The sequence below is a fragment of the Opisthorchis viverrini genome (genome assembly GCF_000715545.1).
Source record: "Opisthorchis viverrini unplaced genomic scaffold opera_v5_52, whole genome shotgun sequence".
NCBI lineage: Eukaryota > Metazoa > Platyhelminthes > Trematoda > Opisthorchiida > Opisthorchiidae > Opisthorchis > Opisthorchis viverrini.
Genome location: NW_008751708.1, coordinates 1,750,000 through 1,763,478, shown reverse-complemented (window position 1 = coordinate 1,763,478; position 13,479 = coordinate 1,750,000). Strand labels below are relative to the sequence as shown.

Sequence of the window (13,479 nt, the reverse complement as noted above, 5' to 3'; positions counted from 1 at the left end):
ATAACTAGTCTAAGAAGCACAAGGTCGACTGGGTGGATGTATAACACTAGTAAACGATTGTAGCTGAGGTGTCCCCTTCTTTTTGGCACTTCTGTCAGAAGCTGTCCATCCATAACAAAGGCTCAGCGACCAACACTTTTTTCACCTAGCGTTCACAAATCCTCGTCACTGTCGTGCTACGCTGATCTTCAACACGACTGAATTTTACACTATAAACGACGACCAATCATGTAGGGAGCAACGTCTGAGGCGCGATAGGACGATGCAGACGATCGATTCTGTCAGACTAGCACGTATTTTAGCTGCATTCCATAAAAATATTAACGGGACAAAAACGAGACAGACGACGGTCACACGATCGACGGTGTTCAGTCTGACCTTTGAGTGAACGCGAATGGAGAGCAACCAGAAAAATAACAGCGTCAACAGAAAAAAGGTAACGTGCTTACTAGACAGCCGATTTTCGGATGGAAAAAAGGCACAACATACTAATAATTCTTTGTGTTGAAAGATTTTAAATTCACCTGATGTCAACTTCTGGTAAAAGTTAATACAGACACACAAACACGCGAACAAAGAAACACACACAAAATGATGTTGCAAATGAAGTGGAAAGGAAACAATTCGGAGATGAGCAATACCAATCGGCAGAAAACAGTCCAGGAATAATTACGGCGCTTACAGCAGGACAAAGTACCAAAGGAAGCGATATCAAGTGGTAAAAAAAGACAACCCAGTTTGACTGAATGCACAGACTTATTTATGTACAGAGGCAAGGAACTGGCAAAAACGATGAATAGAAGGGAGGGGTGAACGGTGACAACGACATATCGAATGACACTATTCCAAAGGTAGAGAGATCCGAGCAGAAAACCCTCCTTCGAATTTGAGATAGGAATTACATCTAAACAGCTGGTAACCCCATCATGATCGAAAAACGTGTGGGTCTGTGTGTGTGTGTGGGGGGGGGGGCGCAACAGAGTTGGGGGGAACTAATTCTACAACCAGGACAGGGTCGTGTGCAAATAAACAGCCAAATATGATGCGCAGAAAAATAGTGGGTATATTACGAAGAGCTCGATAAAAAAGGGCGCAGCGCCAGGAAGAGAAAAATTGGAACAAGCGATGGACACATCGGTGATAATGAAAACGCGGATAATAGGAGGACGAGGAGAGCAGGTCGAAGTACCAGTCACAGGAATAACAATGGCGCTAGGTTCCTGATTAACTGCTACAGAAAATTCTGCAGTGAATCGTACGAAACAAAGCAAACCGAAGTATTGCCAAATCCAGATAAAGCACTGTTGAATACCTGAACAGTTTATAAAGAAACCTGACACAGTATGGTCAACACTAACAAGAGTAGTAGTAAGCGTAATAGTAAATTCGGAGCAATATAACAAGATAATCACGGAGTGTATCAGGTGTCAACTGCAAGTACAATCATCGTCGGAACACAGTTGTTGTCAAAAAGAAGTTCTTGAGGCAAGCATCACGTGTGAACCGAAGAAAACAAATGCAACGAAAGAGTGCGGGGAAGACGACAGGGTAAATCATACAATGGAAACATAGAAACAAGTGTTAGCGTCCGTGGAGAATAAAGACGAATGATAATGGTGTTTACCGCAAGAAATCAAAGGGAAAGACCCTGAAAAGGTGTTCCTTGATGTATTATACAAGTCAAAATCTTGGTCAAATGCTGAAAGACAATGGTTACTGGAGCAGGGGTGCGCAGAACTATTGGCAAGTGAGACCAAGCCACTCAACTGGATACCCGAGGTTCAGCATTGGAGGTGGATTCCGATTCCGCCACCATCGCTGCCGCGGCAGCCAGAATGACAGCAGCATCAGCCACAGTATTAGCAGAGCGAGTAGACTTCACCAAGCCGCCATGTTCAGGACTCGACGTTTGTGGGTCGGTGTATGTGTTCGGCTCGTCCGTGTTCACGGTCAAATTACGGTAAGCCCGTTTGGCTGCGTAGTGTGGATGATGAAAGTACGTGGATGTTCTAGAGACAGCTTGAACAGCAGGTGGACTGTATGAGTAGGGTGACTGCTCTATTCGTTTGGAATCGTCTCTGGGGAGGGTCGGGATTGTTGAGGCTGTTTGGGCATGATTATTTTGACGATAACTATCACTCGCGGCAGCTACCGAGTCGTAAGAGCTAGGTGAAACGCCAGCACTGGTAGACTCGGATGCCCGGGATTGCGCGTCTCTATATTGTTGGGATCCATTTTGCCTTTGAGTTGCTCCAGTAGGAGGAAATGGCTGCAGTTGGGAGCTAGCAGAGTCGACCTCTCCAATATAATCGTTCGGATAGTCAGGCACCATTTGGGAATCTAGTGAGGTGACATCGGATTGAAACTTCGTCGCTGAAAGAATAGAACGACGTCGGGTCCTCGAACGACATGAAGGGAGCAAATGTGCACTAAGATGACTCTCATCGGATGGCAAAGTGGTGTGGCCGAATGATTCATTGTTCATTTGGCGCGCTACCACATCTGAAGGCGAGCTTTTCATGGCAGTCGAGGCGCTGGGTGCAGAGTAAGTGCCAGGTACGGAAGTGACAGCGGCAAGCACTGCAGCAGCGCACGCAGCGGTAGAGTTTGTAAGACCCAGCCCACACAACTCGTTGAAACAAAGCGCCTTGACTTTCTGCAGCTCCTCGATTAGCTGTTGATTCTGACTTTCAAGCAAACTGACACGAGCTTCAAGGCACTTGACATATTCCTTCTTTTTTCTTCGGCACTCGCGCGCCGCTTCACTAGAATAAATAGTTGAAAAAGTCGTCACTGTTTGAAAGATAGTTGTTCATACTGTAATGAGTGTAGGCCAATATGATGAAAGGAAGAGCAAGCAGTCCATACAATAACAACATGACCATAACAATATGGTGTACAGGCGAGTACAGAACTTCCCCTCGCCTCAAAATTAGTCACTTTCGAGAAACCGAAAAACACTCCATGAACCCCCTGGACCGAGGCGCACCTTTTAGGTATGCTAGCATATTTGAAACAATCAGTGATCCGGTGAAAGGGAGGATACACATAACGTATTTGCCTTACCAAGGCTGCTGACTCCCTCAGAACTGTCAATTATCACCTACCCCCACCAATTATTCTTTGGCCTGGACAGTGATGTAGACATCCACTGGCTACGCGGGCACCCAAAAGATCTTCAATGTGCTGACGAAAAAGCTGTAGTAAGGAGACACACTAGTGGAATCCAACTGGTTTACGGTCGCATCAATTCTTAGGTGAGCTCCCACAGGATGCGAATCAACAAGACCAATTTTTCACGAGTACAAATCCAATTATGCTGTTATCAGTCGCGGGGAATTCCCCCCGAATTCGTAGCCAGTAGTTCGGGCTGAATGACCAAACAAATGATGGAACAACTGTGCACAGCAACACTGCTTAAAGTGCTTCTTCAAGCTTCCAAAATACCGTGGGTTAAGGGTGAGGTGAACCTGCGTTTCGGGTGGCCATAGTGCTAGTCTATGGATGCAATATCTGGCTCGTGGGAATTTAAAGTGGGCAAACACTTGAAGCATTTAACCAATGGTTCCCCATATACATTCTTAGAACAAACTAGGTAAGAGAGAACGAAACGAAAATATTCGTTCACAATCTTCAACATCCGGAGAAGTTTCAATCTCATTGAAGCCCACGAACTCCAGTGGTCGGACGCCAAGTGACTGAACTAATCAACCAAGCACTGCCCTATTTTGAGTGGCGATGTCACTCGAGCAGTTAAAAACTTCATACTAATGATGAGGATGTGGGAACTTCGGGCGCACGTCAAAGTTCGATATTTATTATTGGGAACAGAACTGAACACCTATATGTAGAATTTACGTTTCGGACCGTAGTTTCCGGCCACCGCAACCTGTGTTGTCATTGGAGCTGACCCATTCTTCCAGAGACACCAGATGCAATAAAGTAAAAAAAAGGTAAGCCGAACTCTGACCGCTTTTACTCCGTTAGTTGACAACCACGACAAACATACACTTTGCGTCCTCCTTGAGAAGAGCTAGAAGATAGAACAAGCGTGACGTCAGACTGTCTCGATTTGTATCGTAGAGGTTACGGTGCCATTTTTGTGATCACATTTGAAAGAATCAGCTTCTATACATGCTCCGCAGTATGACCACAACATAAGAACGACTAAAAGAGGGGTGAAGCCAAGAAATGTGCATTCACCACATGTTAGGTGAACGCGGTGGTGAGTAGCTGTGAGATAAGCGGTACTAGGAATAATTGGCTGAGACGGTCATCTGAACGCACCTGATGGAATGAGATAGAGCACAAATACATCCAGTTTGAGTTCTGAGTACGTGTCGGTTCTAGGGCATTACTGGGGCTGTGAATATCCACTCGGTGAACAAAAAATCCGATGCACGTGTCTGAACAGGAGATACCATGGCCGCGAAGCTGGCTTGGGTTGGTACGTGCTATGGGGAACGATTTGCTAATTAATTCTGGGCAAACAGACTCCGTCTAGTTAGTGGTGAAACTTTTGCATTGGCCACTGGGTTGTTCCGGGAACAAAATAGATAGGACTGCTGAAAATCGCGTTCGGATGGTTGAGGGAGTTTGGTTCTCTAGAGGAGCGGTTACTTGAATAGGCGAAATGGGGAATCGTCCGGTCGGAAGTGCGGAAGGAGGGTTGTTCTTATAGTGGACAACGGTACGAATAGGTCGAAATGTTAGGGCGAGAAATGAAGCTTGCCGACGATGGGAAAGGAAAACCCTACACCTCACCACCAATCCGTGTCGATAAAAGGATCGAAGTGAAAAGACCATGATATGAAAATAGGATGATCATTATCACACTAAAGCCTGTGGAAACTGAAACATTCATAAATAAATCTGGATGTGGTTGAAAACCCATGGGGTGAGAACAGCATTTTCAGCAGTGTGCGCCGTCGATGGTGTGCTGGATTATGTGTAGTGATCGAATGAGTGAAAAAAGGTCGAGGAGCCTGATGCCAAGGTAACTTCAAAGCTTCAAAATCTGAATTGAAACGGACAGCTAGAACGCCGCAACGAGGACTGGTAGTCAGCAGCATCTTCAGCTATCGCCATCATCATCATCAGAAACAGCAACATCACTGTTGACACTGATGCCCCACTGCTGTACAACCATAAAGTCTATCTAAGTATACGTAAAGCCTTAGAATGAAAAGAGGAAAAGAGCAGGTGAGGGAAGGGACCTAGTGCTGGCCAATGCCAAGCATTCAGAGGTACCTACACCTCCAACCACTCAGACAGACTGGAAAGAAATTGACAGCACGAACGCCACTGACATCGATCAGCCGCCACTTCTTGCAATGTCTCCAGCCAAGCGCAGGTGGGGTCACGGAGACCTCATCCTAGGTGTGCAACACCAAAAACACCCACTCTTCATGACCTCTTTCGCACCCTTCTTTCAAGTCATACGTTGTCCACCTGGTGGCTTGCGCCATTCTGAAGGAGGCACGTAGAACAACACTTGTCTCCGTATACAATGTTGCGGTATGTGTAGAACATGGCAGAGCCATTGTAGTCGATGAATCCGAATGTTTTCTGCGACTGAAGTACCTGCTGCACAAGCGAGCACCCGTTTTCTAATCACCTCGTTACTAATCCATTGAGGCAATCCAAAACTAGCAACGCTTCTGAGGCATCGGTGGTCGAAAACTTGAAGACGCCTCGCATCATCTGTCCGCAGAGGTCGCGTATTGCAACCAAACAACACAGCCCTTACTGAAGCCTAGTACACGCGACCCTTGAGACGAGAGCGATGTCGTCTGCGTAATCCGGATGGACAAGATTCTCACCAGCAACAGTTTGAACACCGGGATTTTCAAGACCTTCCAGGGTTCACTCCATTATTCCATTAATGATGAAGTTGGGCAAGAAGGGAATGTGGATATCCTTGTCGATCACCGCTTGTTCTAGGGAAGTTTTTGGAGAGCTCATCTTCAGCTGGGTGAGACAGAGAGAGCTACTGAAGTTTTATCTTTGAGCTCATGCAGAAGTTTCCGAAACATTTTCTAAACGCCTTCAGCCACTTCTTCAAGATCACGAGGTATCCATTTCTCGTTTGTGAAGTTCTGAATTCGGTATTTAGACCATTCTCGGCAAAAGGTGAATCCCGTAACTCGTTGGGGGTCGACAGCGTCCAGTGAGAGTCAACCGCAATCTCCACAGGGTCTGTTCAACCTCGAAAAAGTTCCTCAGTAGCCGTGGTTACAGTAGGCTACAACAAACACAAGTCTATTTAGTGATCGTTCCTCCATGTGTAACCCAGGGACTATGCGAAACTATCTATGAAATGCAGTGAGCTAAAATCTCCAATCCGACCCGCCTTTTTCCACCTATGGATCGCCCCTCTATGTTTGAGTCGAAAAATAATTTCCTAGATCCGGACGGTTCTCCCTGGTGATTGTGAACTCAGCTCAAGCAACAAAGATTGACTAACCTGCGTAACGCAGCCCGAGGTGTAGTGTTCGTCAGTGGAAGTCAGGAGAAAGTACACCACTCTGTGATCAGAGTACGCCCTTCCTAAATGCAACTTCGTGAAAAGGTAATCTAGTTCGGTCGGATTGGGGAAGGTGATAATTCAGAGGCTGGGCGTTAAAACAACGATGTAAAAAACGACTAGATGAAGCACTGTATTGTGGACCAACTAGCCGGCTTGATTACGCACCTTTACACTTCGCCGTACGCGTGCGCTCACATCAGTCAAATCAGACTATATGCTGTAGCCTTAGAGTTTTGTGCTTCGACAGACACAAGGTTGCGATCGCGCACACAGCAATGTACTTCTAACCATTCTAATCATTGAAGAGGCCAGACCAATTTTTCCGGCAACCTATGAGGCAGAGTACCGTTGTTTCAGTATGGGTCTGACTTGATGAGCAAAATTCAGTAATATGTGGCATCGAAACTTTAGGTTTAATCATTCCGTCCGTGTAGGGTGTTGCTGGTTAGCAGGATGAGTATTAGGAAAAGGAAGCTCTCAATTTCGACGAGGGTGGGAGAGTAAGTCTATCCGTCTAGATGAAAGAATACTGAAAATAACTTGGTTAGCTTTCAGTTCTTTCAGCCTTCACTTGAATACCCAGTTAGCCAAAAATAGTAAATGAGCAAAAATGAAAACAAGAAAGTGGGTTTTTCGTTACACAGGTCATTCACTTGCGGGGACCCCCACCATATTACAAGCGAATTCGCTTGTTTTTTAGATCTTAGCGAGTCATATGGCGTGTGTTGAAATGTGAATTGCAGGCGACACCTCCGATAACCCCACTAAGGACATAAACCGACTCAAATCACGGGTCACTGTCCTTCCGGATAAAAGGAATCGAGTCAATCGAAAATATCTAAGGGCGATATCAAATTCCACCAAGATACTAACCGATTTTTTATTAGGCGTTGCTCTCGTTTTCGATTTGGTTCGTCCGCGTAAGACCCAGCTACCGAATATTCTGTCTTTATTTCATGCTCACTCAGACACCCCGCACGAACAGATGCGTAAGAGGTACCCGACTTGGTGCTTTGATCGGCCGAGTCGAGCAACATGGAGCGGTTTCGCCCGTCTTGACCGATTGGAGATATATTCAGTCGAGGTGTGGCTGAATTGGACAAGGAAGAGCAACTGAGAGGAGATGGAGAGCGGCACAGCGTAGCTCCAGTCTCGGTAACATTGGCCACAGAAGTCGGTGAAAGGTTCGAGTGTGTGGTACCTCGATCATAGGGGTTGTGAGAAGGATAGGCTGCAGAGACCATATCCTGTCCAGGCGAACCTCGATAAACCCGTGAAAAATTGCGGTCGTACGGAACGGTTGACTCTGTGGTCGGAGGGAAGTGGCGTGGAAATTTAGGATTCTGTGGACTTAAGACGGACGGTCCCTGAGAGAAACGGTAGGGATCCACATCACGACTGAAGTGCTCCTTACTGGATCCATCTCGACTGGCTGATAGCCGAGCCATAGGTATGGGGGATAAAGATTGCCCGGGTACATCTGAGAATCCAGAATTCTGAAAAGAAAAAGAGGTGGTTGGATTCGCTCGAATGCTAGTTGGCTGGGACTAACTTTGTATAACATCTAAATAACGAAAGCCTCACATTCTCTTGGAGATTGCCACTCAAGAAAGATCAAACTTCTTCAACCCCACATGCTTTGGGTGTATACCTTCAAACGAACTTGATGAAAGCAGGAGAGCCCAGATACCTCCACGCTGCCTAAACCGGGATAGGAACACCAGAAAAGCCAGGATCATGTTCAAGCGACGACCTGATCGTAGTTTTAGCTACTGAACTAACCTGGAGGGTGTGGAGGTGCAACACACACGTACACACAAGGGTCACTAAGCTCCGTTCCCTTTGAAAGTTGAACCGCTGAACGATAGCTATGTGGTTAGTAGTTATAGCTCATTAAAACGAGCGAGTCCACACCAGTTTGAAATCAACAACGGGAATAATGACTTCAATTAGGTAAACTGGTATCATTTGCAAAAGTTGTTAATTGGAAGATAGCTTCACTTTTCACTGCCGTGTGGACCCTGACGGAGAGTTCAAATGCGCCCCAAGTTATCTCTCAAAATCTGCATACTGGTCTAGCAGGAAAACTGCTAAAGGGAACATACTCGTTCGAAGAGCATGAGCTATTGACAGATAGTCAGATAAGCGAATATACATGAATGGGTGTTCAATATTGATCCATATTTCCCTCTGAACTATGGGAACTTTATGGTTATGGAATTTGGGATGAGCAAGTGCCTGGTAAGAAATAAGAATCGCTAGGCTGCCTAAATCAGGTTAAAGCAATTGGGATGTGTACTACGTGCAGCAAACGCACATCCGACAGAAAAGCGGCTTTCCATTCAAATCGCTTGTTGGCGGAAAGTCTGCGTGCAACGGACCGTAACAGGGTAATGCGGAGTGAAAGCAACTGCAATCAAACTCCAGACCCGTTGGTCAGAGTTACTGTTGTTGCACATGGCTCGAAACTCCATAGCACATGTCAAGAACTGATATCGGTTGCACGTCATTTCCTGACCATGCTGCTCAGCTGATGTTCATCTGTCGTTGTAGGTTACGCTGGTATCGGGTGAGTCCCGCCGACGACGACCTGGTACACTGATGAGTTATCACTGCGCCTTTCTTCAAATCAACCCCGAATAGAACTATTCCTCTTTCCCAGTGGTAACCTCTTTTTGCCACATTGCTGTATCAGGAGACTATTGGGACCTTAGACTATTGTGATGCCTGAAAATGCACCAATCGGCTTGCGTAGTTAACATACAATCGCCTCAATGCGACGGGAATCGGTGGACGAACCAAGTGGTCCACAGAACACATCCGAATAAATCAACCCATTCTTAGTTCACACATTGCCAGAGGCCTGTGTTTTGCAGCTTCTGTATGAAGCGCCATTGCAGCGGAGACACTAGAACAATCCTTGGGGCCGGTAAGTAGCGCAAGTATCGGAAGAATATTAACGGCAATCACATATTTATACGGGCGCAGAAGAGGCTTTAGAATGACAAAAAAGTTCACTTGTTATCATCGCGGCGGAAGAGTGAAAAATATTGCTCACAATGAGTCGAGCGCACATGGACTTGACGGGCTGGTACTGCATTATGCAACTGCCAGTTACACGGTAATCGAAACCACATACACGTATGCATATGTAATAGGTTGGGTGCAGTACTAGCGTCTGACGAAATGTGACCCGATTAGACCAAGTTGTTGTATAGTCTAGTAAACTAGGCGGTCGAAGTGAAAATCGGCACGCGGAATAGGACATTTTTCGGTAGTTGAGATGCGGTCTAAAAATGCAGACATGCGCGATGCACATGTACCAGAATCTCAGTCGCTTTAGAGCCTACAGACAGGGGTTACGTGCGACCTAGTCCATCCAAACCTAACAAGACCGCACAATCAGTAGTATTGGGTACGGGTAAGTGTTTCACCAAGAGACCTCAGGCAGAAGAGGAAAGCTTCAGTAGTCTTTCGAGAGTGGTTTGGAAGGAAGGATTGTAAGGTTCGCCCTATTTACTGAGGATACACTCCCAAGGCAGTTACCATTGGGCTACATTTTTCGGAAAGTCGAAACAGATATCTTTATAAGAAGTCACGCACCACAAGTTGCCTAGTTGATGTATGGGCCCCGTAGTTGAAAAATGATAAAACGTCACCAATCTAGTCGACCTCAGTAACCTCACTCCATTTTACCCGGTTACAACTGGTTTGAAAAGTGGGTTGTTGGTTCGTCCCCACCCAAGCAGTGATGCGTATAGAACGATAGAACAACAGGTCCTTTAGGATAACGCTCCGAAAGGGTAAGTCTATTTGGTCACTGCGACCAGGCGGAAGGGTGTGCAGAAAGGCGCTTGCGAACCTCATGTGTTTTATTGGAAGTTCAAGTGGAACCGGGGCGAGATGGCTCAGTGGTTAGAGCGCGAATTTACTGACCGGAAGGTCCGTAGTCCGAACTCCGCCTGTGCATCCCAACTTCTCGTGTGTAAGCTTGGGCAACCTGGCAGTATCCTAGTCCTCGTGCTTCCTTCGGGTGGCATGACAGTTAGGCACCGAAAGGGTGCTAGAGCTGAACGATTTTTTACGAAGCGGAACTACACAACCAATGACTGATTAATGGAGCTATAGAGTAGTTTGGGCGACAGTCAGAGAATTACAACCACCGAAATTTATAGGGTTCTCTACTCTGGATTATCGACTATCAGTCTCTATTCCTTGGTTTCGTGGTTCGAACCCGCCTCTGCTTCTCGACTTACCCTGTCTAGGTTTGGGCAACCTGGTAGTATCCCAGCCCTCGTGCTTCCCTCGGATGGCACGGCAGCTAGGTACCGGAAGGGCGTAGCAGCTAAACGATTATTATTATCATTCCAAAAAAAAGCCTACAAAATCTAATGAAGTGTTTGACGAAGGTCATATGTCAAAGCCATGGCTATCAACTGTAGGAGTACTGTGTCATGCTTTATGCTAAGAATATCCGACAAGCGATTCTCAGTTCAAATGCAAACCAGTTTTGCACATAACAGAAACACGGTTAGTAAAAAAACATATAGAGTAGTCCCACTCCTAAATGACTAGAAAACAAATTCGGTCATGTGTTAGAGTGATAAAAGCTAGGGCAGTCTATCACTCGCAAATGTCATGCGCGGTCAAATAAGAGGGTGACGTGGCAAATCTAGAGAACTCATGCTCCATCTATGTCGAGTTAAGTGAGCCAAGAATTTCCGCATGGCGATTGTCATTCCACGCAGTCGGTAACATGGCCTCTGGACTAAACCGTCTCACCGAACTGCGCTAACGGACCTCGCGCTGATAGGTAGTTTGTGTTGAGCCATCTGAACCATCTGAACAACTCATATCACTTTGTTATCCTCGTCAGAACAAAATCAGCATATGAACAAGAGAGTGGAGCATGTAAGGATGCCAACTAGTGGACCACAACTCTTAATTCAGGTGGGCATGACCACAGTTAAATTACATTACACCCGTGGAGCACAGAGCGGTGATCTGCATCACTCGCAAGCTACGCCGAGGGCACACTAACATGTTTAGAATAGATCCGTTGTCGGTTTGCTCCGCAACAGATGATGATGAATTAATCCTAACAACGTATTAGGCTCAAAACTTGGAAAAATTTCCGTGAAACTGTACTGCTTGCGGGCCAAAGTGGATAAATAGTGAGTAGCGGTGACTCGTATCACATTAACCATGCTCAGACCACAAATATGTTATGGATATTTATGGCTTTCTTTTCTAAGATGGCGATTGATGAAATTCAAATTTAACTGTTGTTATCCTCAGAAAAGTCCGTTTGCTGATGCTTCATCGACAGAGCACACAGGTATTCGAAAATAGGTCCTGAAGGTAATTTACGAAAATATGAGCAAATAAGTCAGGATGGGGAGTTCCACACAAGGAGCACACATTTGCATTTGTCGGAAAGAACAACACAGCTCAAAGCGACGTATCCTGATGGACAGGGAGGGATGAGAATTCAGTACCTAATGTTTCAGTTGTTTGGTTCTCGGTGACTAATTGAAGGGAAATCACAGAAGGCAGCGGTTTTTAGTCAGGTGGAAACATACCCTTAGTAGCAAGTTTAACACGTTGGTGAAAAAAACAGGACTGTTTTGGTTCTTATCACCATCATCACCAAAGATAGCAACATCAGTGTTGGCACTGATGCTTCACTGTCGTAGTTTTGGCTCTACGGGTAACGAATGATAACAGTATTAAAAACAATATAATAACAGTAATAGTAATCCTTTAGCTGTGGCATTCTTTCGGTACACAGCTGGAGAGAAACACGAGAGCAATGATACAGTTGCGTTGCCCAAGCCCGGACGGGGACGATCGAGAAGCCATGGTTAGGCTCGGACCGCGGAACTTCGGTCAGCAGATCTGCAAGATATCTTAAACTCAATGTTCGAATATGAGTCGATAACCTTAGAGCCACGGGTGTTTGCATAGACAAACTTTACCTGGCTGTTTATAACCTCCAAAGCCGAAACCAAGTTGTGGGGGAAGGAAGGATCTGAATTCAATACCGGCTTTTCTATAGTCTCATGAGTTCCATCCGTATTTGATAACTCTGAAAGGTAGGTAGGTAGCACTGTTGATGACCGTCTTCTGAACACAGATGCCAATGATGGATGGGACTTCAACAGTTCCGGATGTCGTTCGGATAAGAAAAATAGATCAGTAACTGCTTGACTAGGCCTGGAACCGGGATCTTGCTGGTCATATCGATATAAGTCTGATTGGCTGGAGGTGGGTGGGTTGGCAGCCAATGCTAAAGAGATGACGGCAGCCTGTAAATCTGATGAAGCTTTTGCGCTTGGCGAAGAATGCGAGGAGCTAATCGCCTGAGCAGCAGCAGCAAGAGCAGCCTGTTGGGCAGCGGCAGATATCACAGCCGAGGGAAATGAGGGCGATGATTGGGGAGACTCGAAAAACCGTGCAGATGAACGACGCACGGGACCCGTCGATCCTTCACCATTTACTGAGCCACCAGTTGCTGCTTGAAGGAGGAAGGCGGCTGCGGCAGCAGCAGACATGGCTGGTGACGAACTGGGACCGTATGAGGGAACTCCCGCTGATAAACGATTAAAAGAGGCGATGCGACCTGAAGACGTGACAGCGCCGGCGGTTTGTTGGTTGGCCGAGATGCTTGATGGGCTTACATCAGTAGGAGAAGAAGTGGCCGACATCTGAGAGACTGGTCAAACAGCATAAATAACGACCATGGCTTCTACAAAATAAACAGAATAGGCTGTGTGACGTTCGTGTTTACGGAAAAACGGGTAGTTAACAACAAAAACGATGATTCCACCTTTGACGGGGCCGAAAACATCGCAAGATGATTCCCTTCGAAAAAAGGGTTTAGTCCTCTCGAAGTCCTTTTAAAGCATACAGTCACTGTTTCGCCCTCCTGTCACTTCTAAAATTTAGCA

At 46.1% G+C, this 13,479-nt stretch overlaps 1 protein-coding gene across 1 annotated transcript; it reads right to left on the bottom strand.

Annotated features, from left to right (window-relative positions):
- Positions 1–1,762: 1,762 nt before the first annotated feature.
- T265_03597 (hypothetical protein) lies at positions 1,763–13,236 on the bottom strand (the record flags this gene model as incomplete). The annotated part of the gene is made up of 3 exons (XM_009168116.1): positions 1,763–2,765; positions 7,403–8,025; positions 12,508–13,236. 3 exons carry the CDS (start codon positions 13,234–13,236, stop codon positions 1,763–1,765), a joined length of 2,355 nt encoding a protein of 784 aa, XP_009166380.1.
- Between the last annotated feature and the right edge of the window lie 243 nt (positions 13,237–13,479).